The sequence below is a fragment of the Hirundo rustica genome, chromosome 5 (genome assembly GCF_015227805.2).
Source record: "Hirundo rustica isolate bHirRus1 chromosome 5, bHirRus1.pri.v3, whole genome shotgun sequence".
NCBI classification, from domain to species: Eukaryota; Metazoa; Chordata; class Aves; order Passeriformes; family Hirundinidae; genus Hirundo; species Hirundo rustica.
Window position 1 is genome coordinate 32,426,963 of NC_053454.1, and position 21,161 is coordinate 32,448,123.

Sequence of the window (21,161 nt, forward strand, 5' to 3'; positions counted from 1 at the left end):
TAGCAGAACAGCAACACTGCCCATGACTCCTCTTTTTGTGCTCTGCCATCATACCCACCCTTGTTTCTGGTAAACCTACCCCAGTTTCTCTAGCTGTCCAATCCGTGGCCCTAGGTCAAAGGCAGACGCCAACTAAAAGGGAGCATTACTTAGCAGTTACAGCTACATCTTCCTCAGCCTTTCCAGTTCTCCTATGTAGGCAAAGAATATGTGTGAGAGAGATGGGTATATGCATTGTTTGTGGAAGGAGCACTGCTGTGTGTTAAGGTTTCCTACCTAAACAGTCAACCAAAACTCTGTGCACTTTTCCCACTAAAGGACACAGTCAGACCCTTGAGGCCTTAAGGTACATTCTCATATAGAACCATCAGCACAAGCACACAGAGCACAGGCTTGCTACGTATCCAATCAAATAAACTTACATACATCATATTTTACTGTGCTGCAGAACAGGCAATATGGCTGACCACATCTGGTGAAAAGTTATTGTATGTGACTCTGATATAAACAATACCTCACAGAGTTACTCCAGCCATTTGTGAAAAGAAATAGTCAAGAATGTGGTTTTTAAAGCGAGGTTTCTAAAACATGCCTGAATTTTACACCTATGGTTACCAAAGAATATTTCTGCAATTAAAATAATTACACAGACTGAACCTAAGATTGACTCAGAGTAAAATGCCTCATGATTTTAGCAAAAACCAAAAATTGAAAAATGTTTCATTTAGAGATGGCCATATATTTTTCCAACAAAACTGGAAGAAGTTGTTCAGAAAATGAGATGTCATTAAAGCTGGAAGGAAAAAAAATGCAGAAAACCATTTTTTGCTTCTCTGTTCCACGCAAACATTTCCGTCAGATCCATTCCTATGCAGACATCCCATGCAAAAAACAATTTCAAGATTTCACTCTTGGAATTCAATGCTTATGCAACATTTGTATCCAAAGAGAAAAAAAACCTAACTACATCCATCCATAATAAAACTGAGACTAAAGATCTATTTGAAACATATTACAAACCCCTAAATATTCCCTGAAGATGGATTTCCTTTATTCATAATTTTTGACTGGATAGTGCAAGGGGAGGAGGTCAGTACCTGAACAAACAGCCAGTCTGCTCCCACCCTGTGATCCCATCTCTTTATCCGTGAAACTGTCCCGAAACCACAGGCTGAGGCATCACTTGGGCCTTGGGTGAACTTTCCAGGGCCAATGGTATTTTCCTCTGTCTCTCAAAAGAAATATACTTTAGATATGCCCAATTTACAAGTGGAGGCTGCAGTTGTTCCAAACTTCACATTAAAGCTAATAAACTTCTCCTCTGAAGTTTCTGCCCACTCTACTCACCCAGCCAGCAACACAATAATTATATCTAAAAGCACACAAATCTGAAGAAAATCTCACAAAAAATATTTCCGTTTCACTTTGTTTAAAAAAAATATTTTGTTTAAAGCTTACACACTGTGAAACAGGCCAGTATGGCCCAGGAATGCAAATTCTCATGAGAGCAGAATTTAGAATGTCCTACAAAAATGAAGAATGGTACTTCACTCTAAAATGCTGTGAAAATTTAAGAGGCAAAGTTAAGTACCGCAATGAAATTTAGTACATCATCTTTACTGGCTTATAGGATAAACAGTTCAATTTATAGCATTTACAACATTATCACATATGGTCAGAAGTTCATCTACAAACTAGGTCACAGGTCATCAACAGGAAATTCATAGGAAATTATGGAGGAAATTAAAAGAACACAAATGGGCAAGCAAACTAATTTATACAATCTAGGTTCTTCCAGCACAGCTTCCTGTGTTATGATGAACTCAGCTTTCATACTGAACTTTGCCTTTTCCAGGCCGCATTAAGTAAGTATTTTATTTCTGAACTGTCTATTATACACTCCAAGACTCAAAATGTGGAGATCAGATTCATTAAAAAGAGCTGTTCCAGTTTTTTCTATAAACAATACAACTGAGAAAGGAAATAGTAACTAGAAAAGGTGTTTTGAGATCATTAAATGCAGATTTATCACTATTGTCACCTCAACAAGGGGCGTACAAGATCCTTCATTGACACAAATACCACAGTGAGGACAGATACTACCCAAACACAAGAAGACATTCTCATATTCCTTCAGTTCCAGCATCCCAGCCAAACTGCACCTAAACTCTTGATCATGTTCGAGAAGATGACAAGTAATATCTGGGAGCCTGTTCTACTCTCACATGAGACATACTTTCAAAATAAAACCCTGGTTAGTAAGGCATAGGAAGAGAGAGCTACAGTTCATCTGGGTTATCCAGACAAATTTTGAAATGAAAAACTGCTAAACAGAAGCAGTTACTACTTAATTGCTTAGAGCTGAAAGCTGAATACACTGTGCTGCCTATACCTTTAATGTATCACACAGAAACAAAAGTTAGGAGTAACTTTGCAAGACAGATACAAAATGAAAGATGGCAAGATGCCTCAGCTGTCTCTCTCTTCTTGCTCCTTTAGTTAAATAAAAAGACCTAGCAGAAATGTGACCAACTTTTCCTTCTTTCTTTTTCGCAATCCCCAAATACCCACACAAGGTCCACAAAATAAAAGCAGTTCAAGTTCATTCTTACTCTGGTGCTTTCATACCCTATCAAATTCAATAAAAACACTGAGATCTGTTTTTTCCAAAATCACAACTTGAAATTTCTAGTGAATTGTGCATTTGTAGCTATCTTCCGCAGACAGTATTTCCCACTGAAGCAACAAAAAACATGCATATACTTTAAAAATTATAGGAATCACATAATCTACAATTTGATGAAAAACAGAACTATTTTTGCATTGTGGGGACTTGGCTGACAAGGTAGAAGCGGTAACAATACTGAATAACAGTCATTCCACATCATCTATTGCTAGTATTATAAACAGGCTCTCTTTTTTGGCTTGCAGGAAGTGAGATGGAAAATTCTAATAACACCGTGTTGACCTGAACACAGGATTTCACTTGCAGAATGAGGACTGCTATGTTCACACTGAACACACCTATTATTGGATGTCTGTTCTTACCCACCATTACCAAATCAAAGGCTAGGTTGAGAAAGGATCCTTTTTTGTGATGGGCAGTATTACAGTATAAAACAAAGAAGATCCTCCTACTGAACTGATTACAACAGAAGTGCAGAGAACTGCAGAAACAGTTAAAAGTACTCAGGAAAACAAAGTCAATGACTGATACAACTGGGAATACCTCCCTCACCAACTAACTTTCAAACCCAGTGATTTTAATCTCTCTTTGAGGGAAGGAAAAGGGAAAGTTGCCATCTTCTTTATAATGAATTCAAGTCTGTTGAAAATCAGGTTTTCTTGTTTCGGTTACCTTTTGCAGCCTGTTTAAAAGCTGCCAATACAGATCAGGATTCTGTCTAAACTAGACTGCTCTACCCACTCCATCACACTGCACACCCAAATATACTTGCTGCAAAGCCAGGTCTTCCTTTTTCCCCACCCCCCTCCACAGGCAATTTGAGTAAGATAATTCCAGCACCTATATGTCATCCAAGAGTGAGATATAAAACAGCATCAGCAGAGCAGCCAACCCAATAAAATATGCTGAAAAAAGGAAGCCAGCAGCTATAAACAACTTTCATACCCTTTCATAGCTACAGGCAGTCACTTGGGAGCAACAAATTCTGGTTTGGGAAATTTTTGCCACTTCAATATTCAAGCATTTACCCTAGGACTACTCTGGTTGCTACTGGCCTTGATACCAAAAATTCTACAAGAACAAGTACAGAAACACAATTTCCTGAGACTCTTAAGAAAGCTTTTAACCCTTGTTTCTGCTTCCTGTCCTATTTAATTCATCTAGAAAAAAAGACCTATAAATGAAAGTGTTCAGCTTAAGTTCAGGCACTCAGGTTTCAGTATTAATGGTCACTATCTTTTTTCCCTCTTCTGATAAAAAATTAAACCAATGGCTCAACAGAATTGCATGAAGTATCAGTTACTTCTTATAAGGGGCAATATATATTTCTAAGCTAAGATTTACATCTACATCATGAAACCTATCAGATATCCAGTTTTGGTAATTTAACAGTAGTTTTGTCATTTAAACTAATGGAAAGCATAATGTTTTTCAAGAAAAAAACAAAACACAAACAAAACAATACAAACAAAAACCACAAGTATCACTAATATCATGTTATTTAGCAATTCTTACACAAGCTCTAACTTAGATTACAATTTTTGATCCTGAGTCTTGATACTGTCTGGCCACTTCCAAGTATGTAACAGCATGCTCCTGCGATCCAAGAGTAACAGTATCTGAATTTTTTTTTCAGAACTGCTTTACTTGAGTACTGCCCCAGAATTTGGATGTTGATTATTTTTTTAACACTGTTCACAGATATTCTACAACGTGCTATGGCATATAAAGCAGAGCCATGCTAAAGAAGCTTCCCAGGAAACTGGAAAGGAACCCCAAATTTTTGGAGGATTTCTACAACATGCTTAGCAAAATAGAATCTTTCTGGTCTTCTGATTGTACTTATATGCCTTTAAACTGTGCAGAGAACACTACAAAGATGGTAGTTTACTCTGGGATGAACTCTCCAGCATACAAATGAAGGCCTTTTGTTGCTCATAACTGAGCAGGTCATCGAGCTAACCCAAGGTGATCTGCAGAATCCTCACATTTCAGCCCACTCCAACAAATAATGTGTTTTGCAAAGATGTGTCTGCTATTCAATTCCAAAATGGCAAGATATTCAACATCCTCCAGGTTTATCAAGTGTTGCCAACAGGGTGTAACTTCTACACCTGTGAAAGACAGGGAGCTATTCGTGATGAATCAGCACTGTGTTTGTTTTGAACCCTTGTCTACTCTTGAAAGAGGAGCTTCCCGTATCTTCAGTAGTCTATCATGATACCTAGTGTGCATACAGAAAAATTACTTCGATCACAGGACTACCAGAAAACACAACTAGAAATGTATTCAGACACAGACTGACACCCCAATACAAATATCAATGACAGCCTTTGGTGACTCGATCCTGGAGCACCTCTGTGCTCCCCAGTGCGGCCAAAGGTCCGAGCAAACCAGCAGAGAGAACATGGAGACTTTGAATGCAAGCAGGAACAAAGGGCTAGGAAGGAAAAATAACCTGGAACTTAGCCCTGCAGAGATGAGTGCTTTGAACTGAGATAGAAACACAAACACGTCTAGGTAAGATAGGCACACACACAGTTTCCTCTTTCTTTGTTATATTCATTCCTCTTTTACTTCTAATGCCATGAAGAAAAGAGACACTAGATCCCCACACTTATAGGTCACAACAGCCAGCAAGAGCAACAGGTACCCAACTGCAGTCTGGTCAGCTGAACACACAAGCAGTGCTACGACACTGCCCACAGCTCGGTCTAAAAGTGAACCCATGGGTTGTGCAGAAGATGTCTTGGTATCTGCTGGGCAAGGACCAGGCATACATGTGACATAACACACAGGCACAGCACTGCATGGGAGTTAATACCGCACATACAACCACAGGAATGAAAACCGGGGCTCGACGGAAGGACAGAAAAACTTGTCTTTTGTATTCTTTTAGGCAAGAAACTGGGGAGAAAACAAAATTAAGTAAAAACTGTGCAGAAATGACTGGTCCATGAACTTGAATCAAGTTTGTGGTTTGAAGACACAGTACACTTAAGATTCTTCCCTCATATCAGGATGCAGTGAAAGTTCCTAATTCTTGGTCAAGGCAAGCGGATGCCACAGAAACCAAAAGGGACTGGAAAGACACAGTGAGCCCAGTAGCAACCTCTCAAGCAATAAAGCAGGCACACCCTGAACTGAATAGAGGGACCCCCTCGGCATTCACCATAGACTGAAGCAAAGGAGACAGAGAAGGATCCAGGAGGTAAAACTCATCCTAGCAGCCACTGACAGCCACACACTTAGTTTTTATTGTCCCAGCAATGGGTCTGGCCTAAAACAACACAAAACTACTCAGAATTCAGGGAGGCAAAGAGATCACGTTACTGTTAAGAAGATATATGGGAAAGTGTCTCTTAATACCACAATTAAAAAAAAAAAAAGAAGGTGATGCAATACTAATTATTCCATTAAATATTAATTACAATACATCTGCTTTCAAGCTACAACATATTCTTTTAGATAACTGAATTAAGGGACAAGAGAACTAAATGAACTTTGCGTGTATCTGGCACTTCTCAATTACATTAAACTGAGTTCTTCAGTTTATGTGTAATTATCTCCAAACATTAATCTTTAGACTTAGAGGTTCAAACTTAAAAAAAAAAAAAAAAATACTTAGGACTCAAATTTCCTCAGATGACTCCCAAGATTCTTTTTACTGTTCAAGGAGCTTGCAGAGTTTGTCCTAGACCTTTCATCAAACATGCCTGAAAGAGAGAATCAGGTTATCTTTTCCTCCTACAAATTTTAATTTGCATACAGATACCATCAGTTGGATGGCAGGGTTACATACTTCTCTCCTTTCCCTTCTGCTTGAACTTGGTAATCAAACTCCAGTAACAGCAGGCAACACTAAGACTGAATTTTACTCTTCAGCTTTGAAGGACTGAAACCTCTGCAAGGAAAATGTAAAGCAAAGAGCAGTAAAATAACTACATACTTTTCAGAAGGTAATCTCCAAATGGCCATGCTCTGGAATTAGTTTTTACCATTGCAGAAAGCTCTTCAGACATTCCCTCCTGCTGTGTATGTCAGACTGTTACCTTACACCACCTCCATCTCAAACCGACACGTTACCTTCAACACCAAAATTGTCAATTAAAGTAACTGAAGAAGGCTGCAGGAAAAGTTATTTCTTTCAAGAGTGTTACTCAGTTCCAGTAATATTTAATGGCTGGGTCGATCACAGGGTGCAGCTCCTCTCTCTGCTAAAACAAAATCCAGGACTTACTTTTGTATTTAAAGGGAAAAAAAAGCAAGAAGCTTCCAATATTTGAAAAGCCATATATATATATATATATATATATATTTCACTTAACTGTTTGGAGACTTACTAAGTTGCATTAAGTTTTAACCTGCTTGGCAGTTGCATATGATTTCTTTATTTTCCCTTGAATTAAGCAGCAATATATCAAAAAATTCAAGTGTATTCCCCTCTTTTCAGTAGTGTATTGTACAACAGGTATTGTATACATGTATATGAATGATACTGGATTCAAACTTTCAGTGTCTCTTCTCACACAAGGTCAAAGCCTTACACTGTTGTAATTTTCTTTTTCAGTTTTTTTTTTTCTCCAAGACAGTCCTCCACTGGGAAAATTAATATTCTGCATGAACACTGAACTCCTTGCATGGCCTTTGAACCTAGTGGTTGCTAGGAGGCCTAAAGAAACCCTGGAGTACAGCCTATTTAATAGCACGTATCAAGAGATTATTCAGAAGAAAAAATGTGTGATTTTCTAAATTGTCTGCTTTTTTCCCTCCTTACTTCCATCTCCATTCATCTGTCACACAATCTTTAGATTTCATATGAATTGCATCTGCATCAATTTTCTATAATTATGGGCAGTTTGTTCCGTGAGTATTGAAAATGTGACTGGCCAGCCACCAATGCTGCTTCAAATCAAGCAAATATCAAACTGCTCTTTACCCAGTTTTACTGAAAAGGCTGCTTAAAATCAGATGTGCTTCATCACTGTAGCATGAGGTTTGCACTTCCATTACAAACATGGTTCTACTTAGAGATTGTATTTTCCTCATACAAAACACCATGGCATTGACTACAGCACCATTACTCAGTATTCCTCTGTGCTGAAAGAAATATATATAGCTTCTCTGTGCTCAATTCAGGCATATCAATATTAACATTTCAAGCTTTTTAGCATCTTACTGAAGGTTGTTTGATTGTGTGCATTTCCATATTTCCCCGAGCACAGTAATTGAGGCAAAACCCCAAGGTTTCTTTCCCACCCTCCACCCCCATTCCAAACAATGAGGCATTTAATTAAAAGATAACCACAACAATGCTAATGGTGATGAGGTTAAATGGTTGGATAAACAGAATGCAGCCCTCTGAAAAGCCCATGTGTTTTGGGACACTTTCTCGCCTACAACATTCTGGGTGACAAAGGAAGTATTTGTATTCCTGATCCCCACAATTTTAACACCAGTGGACTTCCTACAAATTTCCTGCAAGGAAGAGTTTCCTTCAAATAGTGAGAAGTGTTTAGACACAGTAGTTATTCCTCCCAATACTAATATTTGGAAAGGCAGTGGACAAGGGATCCTTTAAAAATAAATGAATGTGGCAACCATCCATTATGAGAGAACAATCACATTTCCAGATAAAAGCCTACTAAGTTGTTTTTAGGGGTAAAAAAAAATAAATTAAAAACCCAACAAAAACAACAAATATTTGCTGATTTTAATTTTCAATGTGTTCTCCCTCCAACAACTTTAGCAAATTAATAAAACTTAACATGACATTTGTCCTTCATCTTGAGTTTTTGCATTTGAAATCAATGCCCTCTATATTCATGAACAAGTATTCTTGGTCTGGAGATTACTTTAAAACATCTCTAGCAGATAAAAATTCTGTGCCCCCTCCTACCCCTCAAGGACACAGGTATCTGCCAACAAATGCAGGGTGACACATCTGATTCTGCAGATTGCTGGTGTTCGACTGTCTGGTTGGATTTCACCAATCTTGCCAACATAAAGCTTTCACGGAGCCAGACCACTTCGCTGAAGAATTAAAAACAAGCAAGAACCACACCACTTGGCACAAAATGCTCACGTGAGCTCCTTCTCTTTTAAATATGGGCTTTCACACTGAAAGAAAGGCCTAAAAGTACTGACTTCAACAAAACTGACTCAGGGTATCTTGCACTGGGAACATCAGGCCATTCACCCAGAACAACAAAAATCTTTGCAGTATTGTCAGATTCAGCTTTCCAGACACTTCAGTCCTGCAGCACCAATGGAACAAACCAACCACCCCACCACCGTAACCATTCTCTTCTTCAGCTGTTCAAGCATAAATTATCCTTGTTGTTTCCACTCACTATGCGACTTCCCAGGAAACAGAGCAGCAATTGCCAAAATGGCACAATATCCTTACACAAGCAGATTTTTCAATGAAATGCATATTATTTCTCTTGTACTTGGGCATTAAAGAAAAAACAGTCACGAGACATTTTTAAAACATGAGAAACCAATCCTGACTAAAGAGATATGTTTATTAGGGCCAGAGACAGAAAAGTGAGCATGTAACTGAAAACCACAATCTTTGGCTCAACCTTTGCAGCAGAAATGGAGCGGGAGGGGACAGCAATACAGGGCTGGAGACGTTTTCAGTAATGCATTATAAATACCTCAGTTTTCTCCTTTAAAGGAATCTGCCTACTCAACTTAAATTGTGCCTCAGAGGGAGAAATGTGCCTTTATGATAAATTAGAATTTGCCATCATAGTAATGAAACGTTATGTCCTATCATCACAATAAACAGGCAGCAGAACAACAAAGGAGGTTTCCAGGATTTTCTGCCCCCAGCCCCCTCCCCATCAGCATTTTCACAAGTCTTCTTCTTGGTGTTTATGAAATGCCTTAATTCCAAGGCCATTAAGACGCATTTCTGGATGGAGCAGACTATACTAACAGCAGCGAGGCTTTCCAAAACCTCACCAGCACTCCATCGGAGGCCAAGCCTCTCCCCGATGCCTGCCTTTCCCGGCGCTGTTTTTTGTTTTGTTTGTGCTTTCTCTTTCCCATGCACAAACATGTTGGTGCAGTGTCCATTATTTCCCTACGGCCTTCCTTGAAAGCCACTGACAAATGAATATATATGCATGTGCGTGTTCCACCACATACACAGGTCTGGTCTCCTTCTACACCTCAAAAAACAAATGCAAACGTGTTTACAGTCATTTGCACCAACACATGCCTTGCCATTGCAGAAACATGCAGCTGAAAGCCAGAGAGTCTGTAACAAGGCAACTGCATTTGGAACCACAAGTAACCCTTTTCCTTTCCAAAATGGAAAAACACGAAAGCCTGATGAGTTAACTGGAGTTAACTGCATTTAAAGAGGAATGTGTGGGAGAGCAGTAAATATCCAGCACATGCTTTTACGCACAAAAGGCGCAAAGGACTCCATGCTCCGCACATCCAGTCATTTTTGCCTGCTCTTCCACAACAGAGATGCAACCGTTTCTCTCATACATTTTATTTCACTCGACTAATAGATTTAAAACACCATATTGCGAGGACCCCGCTGTGAATCTTGCAGAGGTACAAAATGGTGGATGTATGCTATTTTTTTTTTTTTTTTTTTTTGCATTATTCATAACAACTCAGCCTCCCGATCGCAAGCTCCCCTCCGTACCCACCAGCACAGCCTTCCTGGCCAGACACACATCCCGAAACAGCTTCGCAATAAAGCTCCCTCGCATACACAAATTATGTTACAAACCTGATGTCATGTAGCCCCGTGATGCCTGGGAAATAAAAGCTGGGGGGAAGTGCTTGTGCAGTCGGTAGTCCTTCTCGCTGCGGGACCTCATGCGGTCTGAGGCCCGGTCGGAGAAGTCGGAGCTAGGCCAGGCCCGCCGCAAGGTCGTACTCCGCGTCTTCTTCATCCTGAGGATGCCCGAGCCTACTCCTCCTGCCGCAGCATGGGTCAGGGGTGCGCGCTGCCGGGCATCAGCCTAGCGCGGGCACCGCCGGGGCGCAACCTGCGCGCATCTCGCCGCTCCCTCTTCTAGGGCGCCAGCCGCAGGTCCCTTCCTTTTTTTTTTTTTTCCCCCTCGAATGATCCAATTTTACACACGTCCCACAATGCATTACACTTCATTTGCAATCGGTCCGGCTTATAGCTCCCAGATTTGCGTGGAGGAAAGGCACGTTATGTGGCTTCTCAGGCAAAAAAAGGAACGGGGGGGAGGGGGGGTCGGAGAGGGGGCTGGGGACGAGAGATGTGCAGCGTGGGAGCTCGGGGGTCCCGAACAATGGCCCGATTCAGCCCGGCCGTGCTTAGCCAACTGTGAGCCCCGACACAAAAGGCCCAAACAAACGAGGAAAATCCCGCGGCCGCCGGCTGCGACCCCGACCGCGGCGCGCCCGGCGTTGGGGAGGAGGCGGCAGCTCCCGGCGCGGCGGGAGGAGCGGCGGGAGGAGAAGGAGGAGGGAGAGGAAAGGAGGGAGGGCCCACAGACGCCTCTCTCGGCCGTGGGACGAGCGGATGCAGCCGCGATCCCCCCCACCCGCCCCACCGCCGCCTCCTTCCTCCTCAGGCCCGCGGCGCCCGGGCGGACGGCAGCGGCCCACGGCCCCCGGCAGCGCCGCTCCCCGCCATGGTCGGCGCCGACTCCCGCCCGCCTGTCCCCGGGGCCGGATTGCCGCCGGCTCCGCGCTAGGTCCGGCCGGAGCGGGGGGCGAGGCCACCGGGAAGGCCGCCGGCCGCTCCGCCCGCCTGCCCGGCCCGCCCCGCCACGCCAAGAGCAGCTGCCGCCGGAGCGCCGGGCGCCGCGCCGCCGCCCGGGCTCATGCTAGTCCCGCCGGACCCGCGCTAGTCCCGCCGGGCTCCGCGCTCCCCCGCGCGGCACCGGCTCGCAGGCGCCCACGTACAAAGCCCGGTGCATGGCAGGGACCCGGCCCCCTCCCGCTCGCTCCCGCTCCGCCTCCTTTCCGTTCGTCCTTCCTTCCTTCCTTCCTGGCGGTGGCAGTGACGGCGGAGCGCCGCGGCCGGGTGCGCAGCGCTGGGCGCACCGCACCGCCGGGCTGCGGCAAGCGGGTAGGAGAGCGGCGGGCAGGGCGGCGTTGCGGGCCGGGCTCTGCCATCGGTACCTTCGGACGCCGCTACCGAGCCGGGCCAGCCGCGGGGCGCCGGGACAGATCGCCATCCCCGGGGCACCCCTGCGCACAGCCTGCGGGGCTCACCCGCGCATCCTCCGCCGCCTTTCCCCAGCGGCGCCTGAAGAACCGGCTCTCCCCAGGAGGGCCTGGTCAGCCACACCGCCACACTGAAAACCCACCACACTCCACAAGAGTATCCAGGACAGCCGGGCTGCCCCCCTCACTGCCGGGAAGGGGGTTGCCCACCCTCTCACAGCGGCTCACACATCTACACCCAGGTCACCCTGTAGATGGGGCCGGGCCACCTGGGCATTTTATGAACTCCAGTTAACCAGAACTGTGCAAATGGACTCGGTTCCTCCTCTCAAGGACAGCTTTGAGCACGCCTGGTGTCAGGTGCTGCCACCGTTACCAGTGGGGACGACTGCAATGCAGGGATGTGAAAATGATGCTTTTGCAGCTTTGTTGAATTACTTATATATTTACATTTTTATAATTAATCCTTCTTAGAGTGGCGTGTGTCACATTTCTAAAAGCATTGAAAAACAGAGGACTGTAATCTTGTAATTGGAAATTTTCAATAGCGGTGAGCCAGTAAAAGGATGACCATCAGTGAACAAACTTAACATCAAAGCCAGTGGACCATGAGATATCCCTCAGCTGCCTTGCTATGTGTTAGTCACTTCAGCAGCCACCTCAGCCCGTCTGGCTGTGCTACTGTGGGCAGAACACACACTGTAGAATTAATTATTCAGGGGTTCATATACGGCAGTCCCTTTCATATGAGTAGGATATACATTAATGAAACTCAGCAAGAAAGTTGGAAGCTAAATGCTATGGGGCTCCTTCTCATTCAGCCTCATCTTTTCCAACTGTGAAAAGCTATCAGGAAAGACATGTTTCCGCTGATGCTTCGTACGCTGGTAGCAACAGGAAAAAGTTAAGATGAGAAAAAAGATGGCCTAGAGCTCCTCTAATAAAAACATAAGATTTTGCATCATGAAACTTACTCATCTAGCAATTTACTCATCAACCTACGCAAAGCTTATAATAGAGCATGTTTGCACCATCAGACCAGAAAAACCGTAAGAACTTTTAGAATCATTCCATTTTTCTCCTTGAAGGCTGAGGTTGGGGTAGATTGGTTAGCACTACCTAGCTAAGTCAAACCTTAAAAATGTACCTATTTTACCAGATGTAGAAGCAAATTAAATTCTCTCTAGGAGAATAAATTCACAACACACTATCTGAACATTGAACGAATGATGGCTTTGCATTTCCAGCAGTCAAGAAGTGGTTGAATATATCTGGCCAATTAACTTACTGCTGAACTAATCTTAACTTTTCTCCTAGTCTAGACACAGCCCTAGATATCAATCTGTTCCATTAAAAGAAGACATGAGACAAGAGACAAATAGGAATCAGCAATGAGGAGAAAAAATGAGGTCAAGAAGTAGAAAAACAAAACAAAGCAGGACACACACACACACACACAAACATGACAACAAACAAGGCCACAATGATCTTTACACTGGCTTTCTGTATAATTATTTCCAACTAAAATATTCTAACAAGTATAAAAAAAAAAAAAAAAAAAAAAAGATGGGATGGCCCTGCAACTGTCAAAAAAAAGCACAGGTTCCAATTCTTTTCAAGCAATTTGCTGTGCCCTAATGTACTGGTGACAGCGCACAGAAGTCTTTCAAGTGGCTTTAACTGACTTAATTTGTACACTTCTGTGAATTGTCATGAGAGTATTACGGTACATACAATTAACACATGGTATCTTCTATGTATCAGTTGTAGGAATTAAACTGGTTCATAGTTTTGGGTACAGATAATGACACATTTTCATTGTGTGGTAATTTTAAATGGATCATTTGCTCCTACAGCTATGAAAGGAGGAGGGAATGAGAGAAATAAGCCACTGTAGTGGTTCTACCATCTAGCAAGGTCAATTTTCCCTTCCCAAATGTGGAGAGATCTGTTTAAAAACAATTTTGGAGGCCTTCTCTCAATATTGAGACGTTGTTCCTGTGGTCAGCTTTCCTTTTAAGTCCCTCACAGTTCTCTTGTTTGGTTTCAGCTTAAAGTCTTCTGACATGGTATCTGAAAGAGTACTCCTCTTTGAAGAGAGGAATTCAGAGCAAGTTTCCTCCTGCTCTTGAATTGTTTGAAGTCAAGTGTTGTTACTGGGATGAATCAAATATATAATTAAAGACTAAGTTTTGCCTGTTTTCTTTGGAATAAAAGCTAGAACTGTGAATGTAATTGATTTCTTTGCTTCAGTGGCCAAATTGAAATAAAACTATTTTCTTCATGTGATCTGAAAGCTAAAATTTGAGAGCTTTAAAAAAAACCCAACCAAACAACAAAACAAAATTAACAAACAAATCCCCAACATTTTATTCTGAGACATTTAAGATTATTTCTTTTAATAAAGGAAAGCAAATTTCTGGATTCATATGGCTAAGTCAGAGCAGAGTAAGCAAAGAAGAATTATCAGCTATGGAAATTGTCTGATAGATCTTGCTAGAAGTATGGAAAAATTCTTCATCCAGGCAGGAATTTTACCAATGGGAATCTGAACACTTGTTAGAGATGAGAAAAATGGAGATGGTGTCAAACCTTTTTGCTTGTGCTTTTTTCCCCCCCCCCCCCCCAATGTGTTTTTTGGGGGGAGATTTTTTGTTTAATAAGGAAAAGGTTAAACTCAGAAGCTTTTTATTGAGAATCAGATAAAGCATTCATTTTTATAATTTGGTATTTAAAGTCCAACAGGAACCATTTCTATCTTGGATTAGTAGAGGGAGAGGAGATGTTTGGAAAAATAGGCCACAGACGTCTTGGGAAAAAGACATTGAACTAAACCAAAATTAGGCATCCTGCCTTCCTCATAACCTAACAATTCCTTATCAGGAATTGGCAACATAATAGTAGCCGTTTCAAAGGTATAGATTTAACATTATGAATTTCAAAAAAGAAGCTTAGGTCCATATCAAACATTACAAAGGATTCTTATACACTCAATCACAACCCTCCTTCAGTAAAAGTTCTTAAGGAGCCTGAAGTCTTTTGGAGAAATAACTCAAAATCCTTGCTTCTGAAAATCTGTTTTATTTTTTTAAAAGTGAGAAAACAAATATTACTAAGAATATCGATTGCATGTGCTTTTCATAAATACTTATTAGTTGCTAAGCAGGTCTGTTCCCATTTTGTAGACGGAAAACATATAAAAGAAAAGGACATAACTGGCCCAGAAGACTAGGAGATCAGCAGCAAATGCACTGTTAAAACTTCTGGGATCTCAGCTCCCATTTCATAGGTTTATTTTTCCTTCTCTGAAAAATAATTATGTAGCAGAGTACAGTATGGTGAGCTGTATATGAATTTCTCTCCATGTGTATGTGCATGCGTGCTTGTGCTTATATGGTAATTGCTCTCATGTAATGTGGTATTTCAAGTTTCAGCTGGGACTCTTTTTTTTTCCCTCCCTATGACAAACAAGTTTCCATAGGGACAGCAGCAGGCTTCAGTAAGAGGGTGGGCTGCTGTTACTGCCTTAGTTACTTCCTTGGCTTCGGGACTGACTGCATGAGGTTTTTCAAGTTAAATAAGCAAATAGCCAAATACTAAAATGAAAAAAGGCAAAACAATAGAACATGCAAGGAAGAAAGCAATCCCCTCCTTCACTGAGACAAGCTACATATCTCAAATAATTTTCTCTCAAACTATGCATTCAAAGCCTGGGTTCCCCCTTACCCTGTCACTACCTTGCCTGTTGCACACAGCCTGAACTGGCTGCCTCACTGAGGAAAGCAGAAGGGCTTCACTTTATTACTGTCAGCTGAGCTGGTGCCTAACAAGCACCCAACACCACCGGGGGAGCTACCACTCACAAGATGCCAAGTGCCACACAGACTTTTGTGGCATCACACTCTGCAGGCTATGAGAGGGGTCCTTTCCCCCGCCCAACTTCAGAAACAAACACTACAAATAATTGGTAATACGGGGACACATGGGACACTTTGCACATAGGAAAGCCACAGTCACAGGCAACCACGTAAAACAGGGAGCAGAGGGTCAATGAAAACACAACCATCACATTCTGTAACATTTTAAAAGGGGGAGATAGGATGCTGCAAGATTCTGTGAAGGAATTGCAGGCTCTTTGAAAGTAGGAGAGGAACAGCAGAAAGGAATAAACAAAAAATAAAGTGGGGAAAAAAAGCCTGTAGTACAAGCAGTTGTAAAGTAGAGGAGGAGGAGGAAAAATGGAGTGTGAGAAGAGGTGGGAAAAATGTAATTATGGACTTCTGAAAATCCCCAAGCTCATGTATAACGTCATAGGCCTTGGTAATCTATGGGTTTATTAGATTTACAGCTCTGCATGACAGTGTTCCTGAGAAAATACATTGCCAGCATTTCTAACATTATAAATCCATGAAGGAGAAAGTCGTCCCCTTCATAAACTCACCATTTTCATGTGGGGATTCTTGTATCTCTGTATTAACAAATGTACAGAACTCAGACTCTAAAAGACATTTTTTTAAGCAATCCTTCACGGGTTAAGGAGGTCTGGCAATACACTGTAACTGTCTTTGTCTGTAGGAAGCACTACTTTTCCCTTCCAGATGTTTGTAATCAGATATACTAGCAAGAACAAACCAGAAAACTCACTCACACCCTTTCACATCAGTCCTTAGACTTCTGACACTAGCACTATTAATTTGCCACCTCTCACTAGCACTTGTTGTTACTCAAATATGCAAGAGAGGCCAAGTAGTTGTAATCCATGCTTGTGGACCAGGTCACAAAATGAGGCAGCCTTTCTTGATGGATTTATTGGCAAGGGAAAAGTTGGGCTTGCCCAGACAACTATCTTCTTGAAGACAGCATTTGAGAAACTCCACCACAAAGGGACAGAAAAAAAATCCCAAGGGCAAAGGTATAAGTAAAAAATATATATATTTAAAAAAAAAAAAAAAGTCTCAAAGCCTATCACAAGCAAGTCTTCAGTCTTGCTATCAGGTTTTGTTATACCATGGTAGTAATCCTGGCTTACTTACAGCACCTCTTAAACTAGTTTCAGATCATATTTCTCTCAATGTTATGCTTTGGGAATGTGTGATGACAGGAATGCAGCACTGCTGCTGCACACATGCTGTAGTTCACCGATTAATTTTTCTGTGTGCTGCCTTATGTGCTGTGGTATTTATTTTAACTTGCATGACTTTTAAAAAAAAACCTGTCTGTGTAATGAGAAGAAAGGCTCCCCTGTTTTGGTTCTTTCTTTCATGCCAGACCTTCTGATTGCATTTGTGCTCCCTCTGCACAGAAGACAATTGATGCAGGTTTTTCAATCTGGATACCCAAGTCTACCTAAAATCCAGTGTACAAGCAGGAACACTCATAGGCTACAGCTTTTTTTTTTTTTTTAATGCATGCTTTTCATCTCCTATTATCACTGACTCAAAGTTAGTTAAAATGGGTGGTAGCTGGGCTTGTAACTCCTCAGTGTACAAAACTAACGAGAGGGAGACAAGATGGGAATCCTGCACAAATTTCCTCTTATGTATTACAGAATTCTGAAACTTGGAGAAGTGGTCTTACAGCAATTCAAATCACAACTCAATTCATTCACCGGCTGCTCTTCCAAAGGATATAGTAGCAAAAGATATGCCAAAAATGTTGGCCTCGACTTTCTTGTTTTCCACTGGTGTCACGTATCATTAGTACCCTGGTATTTAAGTAACATACTGATATATGGGGGCCAGCTGTACTGTAAGTTAGAATAACAGCCAAACCTTCTGCTTTGGGAGTTGAAACAATGGAGAGCAAGAAGTGAGGAGCCAGTGTAGATCCCACCAGCAGTAAAAGCCGTCACAGATTATCCTCCTAGAGACTAATTCCCATATCTCTCTGCCTATGTATACCCATTCCTCCACAGAGCCCATGTTGCAAAGATGGCACCAGGAATGTGCAGGCCTTGGGTTCTTGTGAAACTTCTGGGTGCTACATCAACACAAATGAGGATATCCTCTGTCAGGTAGGTACTTTTTAAAGAAAAAAATCCCTTTAGAAAAGAAGGCCCTTGGCAGTAAGAAGTGGGCAGTGTTTTTCATCTTGGACGGCTTGCATTGTCCCGCAAAGACGACAATGAACATATTTGATGGGCAGTCCAAAAAGAGCATACCAAGGGAACTAAATCCCAGCAGCTGCTATAACACTGCAGAACATTTGCTGAATAATCCAGTACTAAAGGCCCTCTCAAAATTCTTGCTTATACAGCTGTGCAATATATTGAGTATATTTCATAGCTGCATATATACAGCATGTACAAGAGGCAGAGATCTTTAAAACCTTAGAAAAATTGGGAGGCCTGAAAATAGGCTACTCCACCCTTTTTAAACAATCTCTTGTCATTCAGTTACTTCCATATGTGCATGAAGTTCTGCTTAAATTAAGTAAGTAGGCTTTCAAAATAGTGTTTTAGTACTGAAAATGCATAGTTTCTACCAATATGTTTGGAAAAAAAAGAAGTAAGCAAGAGCTAAACTTACAAGTGAAAAAGCACCAATTTCTCACCTCACAGAAAAGTAATTCAATCACTTCTTGGATATTTTGTTATAGTCTCAGATTTAGAGGCTGTCTCATTGGCACATACATTTGTGCATGAAAAAGCTCTTGAGAGGACTCCTAAGCAGAGACAGAAATTAGATAACTCTACACATGCCCGACTTAAAGGCCTCTGGAAAATCAATGCAGAATCCTCAGTCTGCTTGTTCTCTGGAGCAGACTGCAGCATTGCAGAGTTCCTGTGAAAGTGGAACTTTTTAATCATTGATTTTCAGTGGGACCCTGCAGCTTGACCCTTCTCTTCTGGTTCCACAGTAACACCTATCAGAAGGAAAATTCCACTTCTGGGACACCCGCCCTGACTACCCCTGGTTACTACAGCTTGTTGCCATCCTCCACTTGACTTTTGAAGCTCTGATATTACCCTCTTGTGCGCAAACAGAGACAATTTCCCATTGCCCTGTTCAAATGAAGGTTTATGCAAGCACTACTTGCACTGTAGCTGTTCTTAGCACTTCTCCTGAATGCAGAGATTTTTGTATTCTAGTGGAGGAACAAGAAAAAGACATTTTATAGCAGTGGCTCTCAAACTTCTGCCACCACCTTGTAAGAAGGTTAAATTCTTCCTCAGGGGTCCAGTGTACCAAAACAATTTTTGTCTTGCTAAGTGACACACTACACAACAGTAGCAATCTGCTAAAACAAATGTATCAATGACGGAGAGCTCTGATAATTTCTTTTTCTATATATCCTTCTATGTTACTGCTCTGCTGTCAGTTGCTTTGTTATTAATGAATTTGGTTTTAAACACGAAGAGAGGTTTAAATCCAGGAGACCGCTCTTACTTCCTAGATTTCTGCAGGTCAGGGCAAGATCTCTGACTCCTCCAGAGAACTAAAGCAGAAGGGAGCAGCATCCAAAGCCTCACCTTAGCAAAATGTTTCTAATGCAACTCTGAAGTGTCATACTGGATACAAGAACAATCAGTGGTGTGAATTTTTCAACCTCTAACTTTGTAAGCAGAATCAAAGATAAGAACAAGCGAAACATGTAGATGTTATGAAGAAAATAATTCCCTTATTACAAAGGAATATCATTGTGATAATTAAAAAAAAAAAAAAAAAAAAAAAGTGAAATTAGGAAAAGTAAATTAATATCAAATTAGAAAAATTAAGAAGAAAAAAATTGTTTCTAATTCTGAAAAGTGTGAAAGTGTGCTCCTCACTTCTACCACAGTCTACCACAAAACTGTACTTACATCCTTTAAAGCACATGAATGGCAGTGACATAAGATAAAATTTCTTTCAAAATGCTTTATGTATTACAATGAACTTTTGTAAGGCACAGAGAACCACTGACATTTAAAATTTCCAGAAACCTAAAAATATCTTTCTCAAAAGAAACAAACATTTTAAGTGAGACCATTTACGAGAAAGTAAAATTTCCTAGCATTAGAATTCTATTTGAAAGAATCACGTACAAAATTAAGAGCTAGAAACTCTTTAGTCTTCATTAAAACTGATCACTATTGAGCTGAACTCAATACCTACATAACCCAACTGTGGTAAATCTTATTAGTTATGGCAATCATCTCAGAAACTTTAGCAAGGAGTCACCATGTTCCCATACATAAAAACTTCAAATGCTTTGTACCCCCAGCTATTCCAGGAATCAACAAATACTCAGGACAAACATTTCATAGATTGTTGTATATAGTAAAAGAAATTCTAAATGCAAGGTGCTCAGCAACTTGCCTTTGATCTTTTTCTTAATGGAGGAGATGTTTAGTAACCTTTCCATCTCTCAGACAGTGTAAAGTAGATCAGGCAATCTGCCTTCTCCACTGGCAGGGTTCAGATTTGTCAGAGCATGATGTCAAATTGTTTTTGTCTTCTCTCCTCTCTAAAGATGGATATTACTATTATGCCAGCTGATGGAACCAAGACAAAATAAACACAGACAACAGGACTGAAACAATGATAGACTATCTGAAAAGGCATTTAAGTGCCCACAGCCATCCAAGGAGTAAAAAGTTATAAAAACAAGTACTTCTTTTTATTGCCCATATCCCCATGTCATTGCTGAGGTACTTAAAAAAACCACAAACGCTATGGATTTCTACCCACCACATAGTAATTACTGAAATAACAAAGAATGGAAAAAAAGTATTTCCAAAGCCTGATGCTATTACTGGACTGCCAGTGAAAAAATTCTCACTAACACCCCTTAAGTCTATCCCCCTGCACTCCCTAATCTGAACACAAAAGGTTGGGTTTAAACACCCACCCCCCACCCTGAGATTAAAACCGCCTGCAGTTTTCAGCTTCAGGCCAGCACTGACAATACTTTAAATCCTTGGCTACTGGCTTCGTGAAGACACAGCCTACAGAGAGTCCCCCAAAGTTCTTTGAAATGTTAAATACAAAGCAGGAGGAGGTCATAAAGGAAATATTCTTTACAAAAGGAATGGATATCATATGCAAGCTTTTCAAATACATTTCTCAGTTTCTCTGCTTCCAGCCACCATTTTCTCCATCCTACATTATCTGAAGCTTTTGAAATAAAATTCAGGAATTAAACAAAGCACACAAATTAGTGTTATGAACAGCTGCCAATATATGAATTTGTTACCTTTTAGCTCTCATAAATCTCTCCAATATACATGTTGTATCCTACTTCTTCTCTGGAAAAACCAATCATTTACCTAATAAATGGTCCAAGAGCAATTACCCAAAGCCCAGCTATGTAGAAGTAA

The 21,161-nt window shown here is 41.3% G+C and overlaps 1 protein-coding gene across 1 annotated transcript in view; it reads right to left on the minus strand.

Annotated features, from left to right (window-relative positions):
• Positions 1–11,194, minus strand: part of STOX2 (storkhead box 2) — a 70,709-nt gene extending 59,515 nt beyond the window's left edge. The window contains exon 1 of the mRNA XM_040063848.2: positions 10,446–11,194. Within this exon, the coding sequence (XP_039919782.1) occupies positions 10,446–10,611 (166 nt within the window). The 5' untranslated portion in view covers positions 10,612–11,194. The remainder of the gene's footprint in view (positions 1–10,445) is intronic.
• Positions 11,195–21,161: the final 9,967 nt, after the last annotated feature.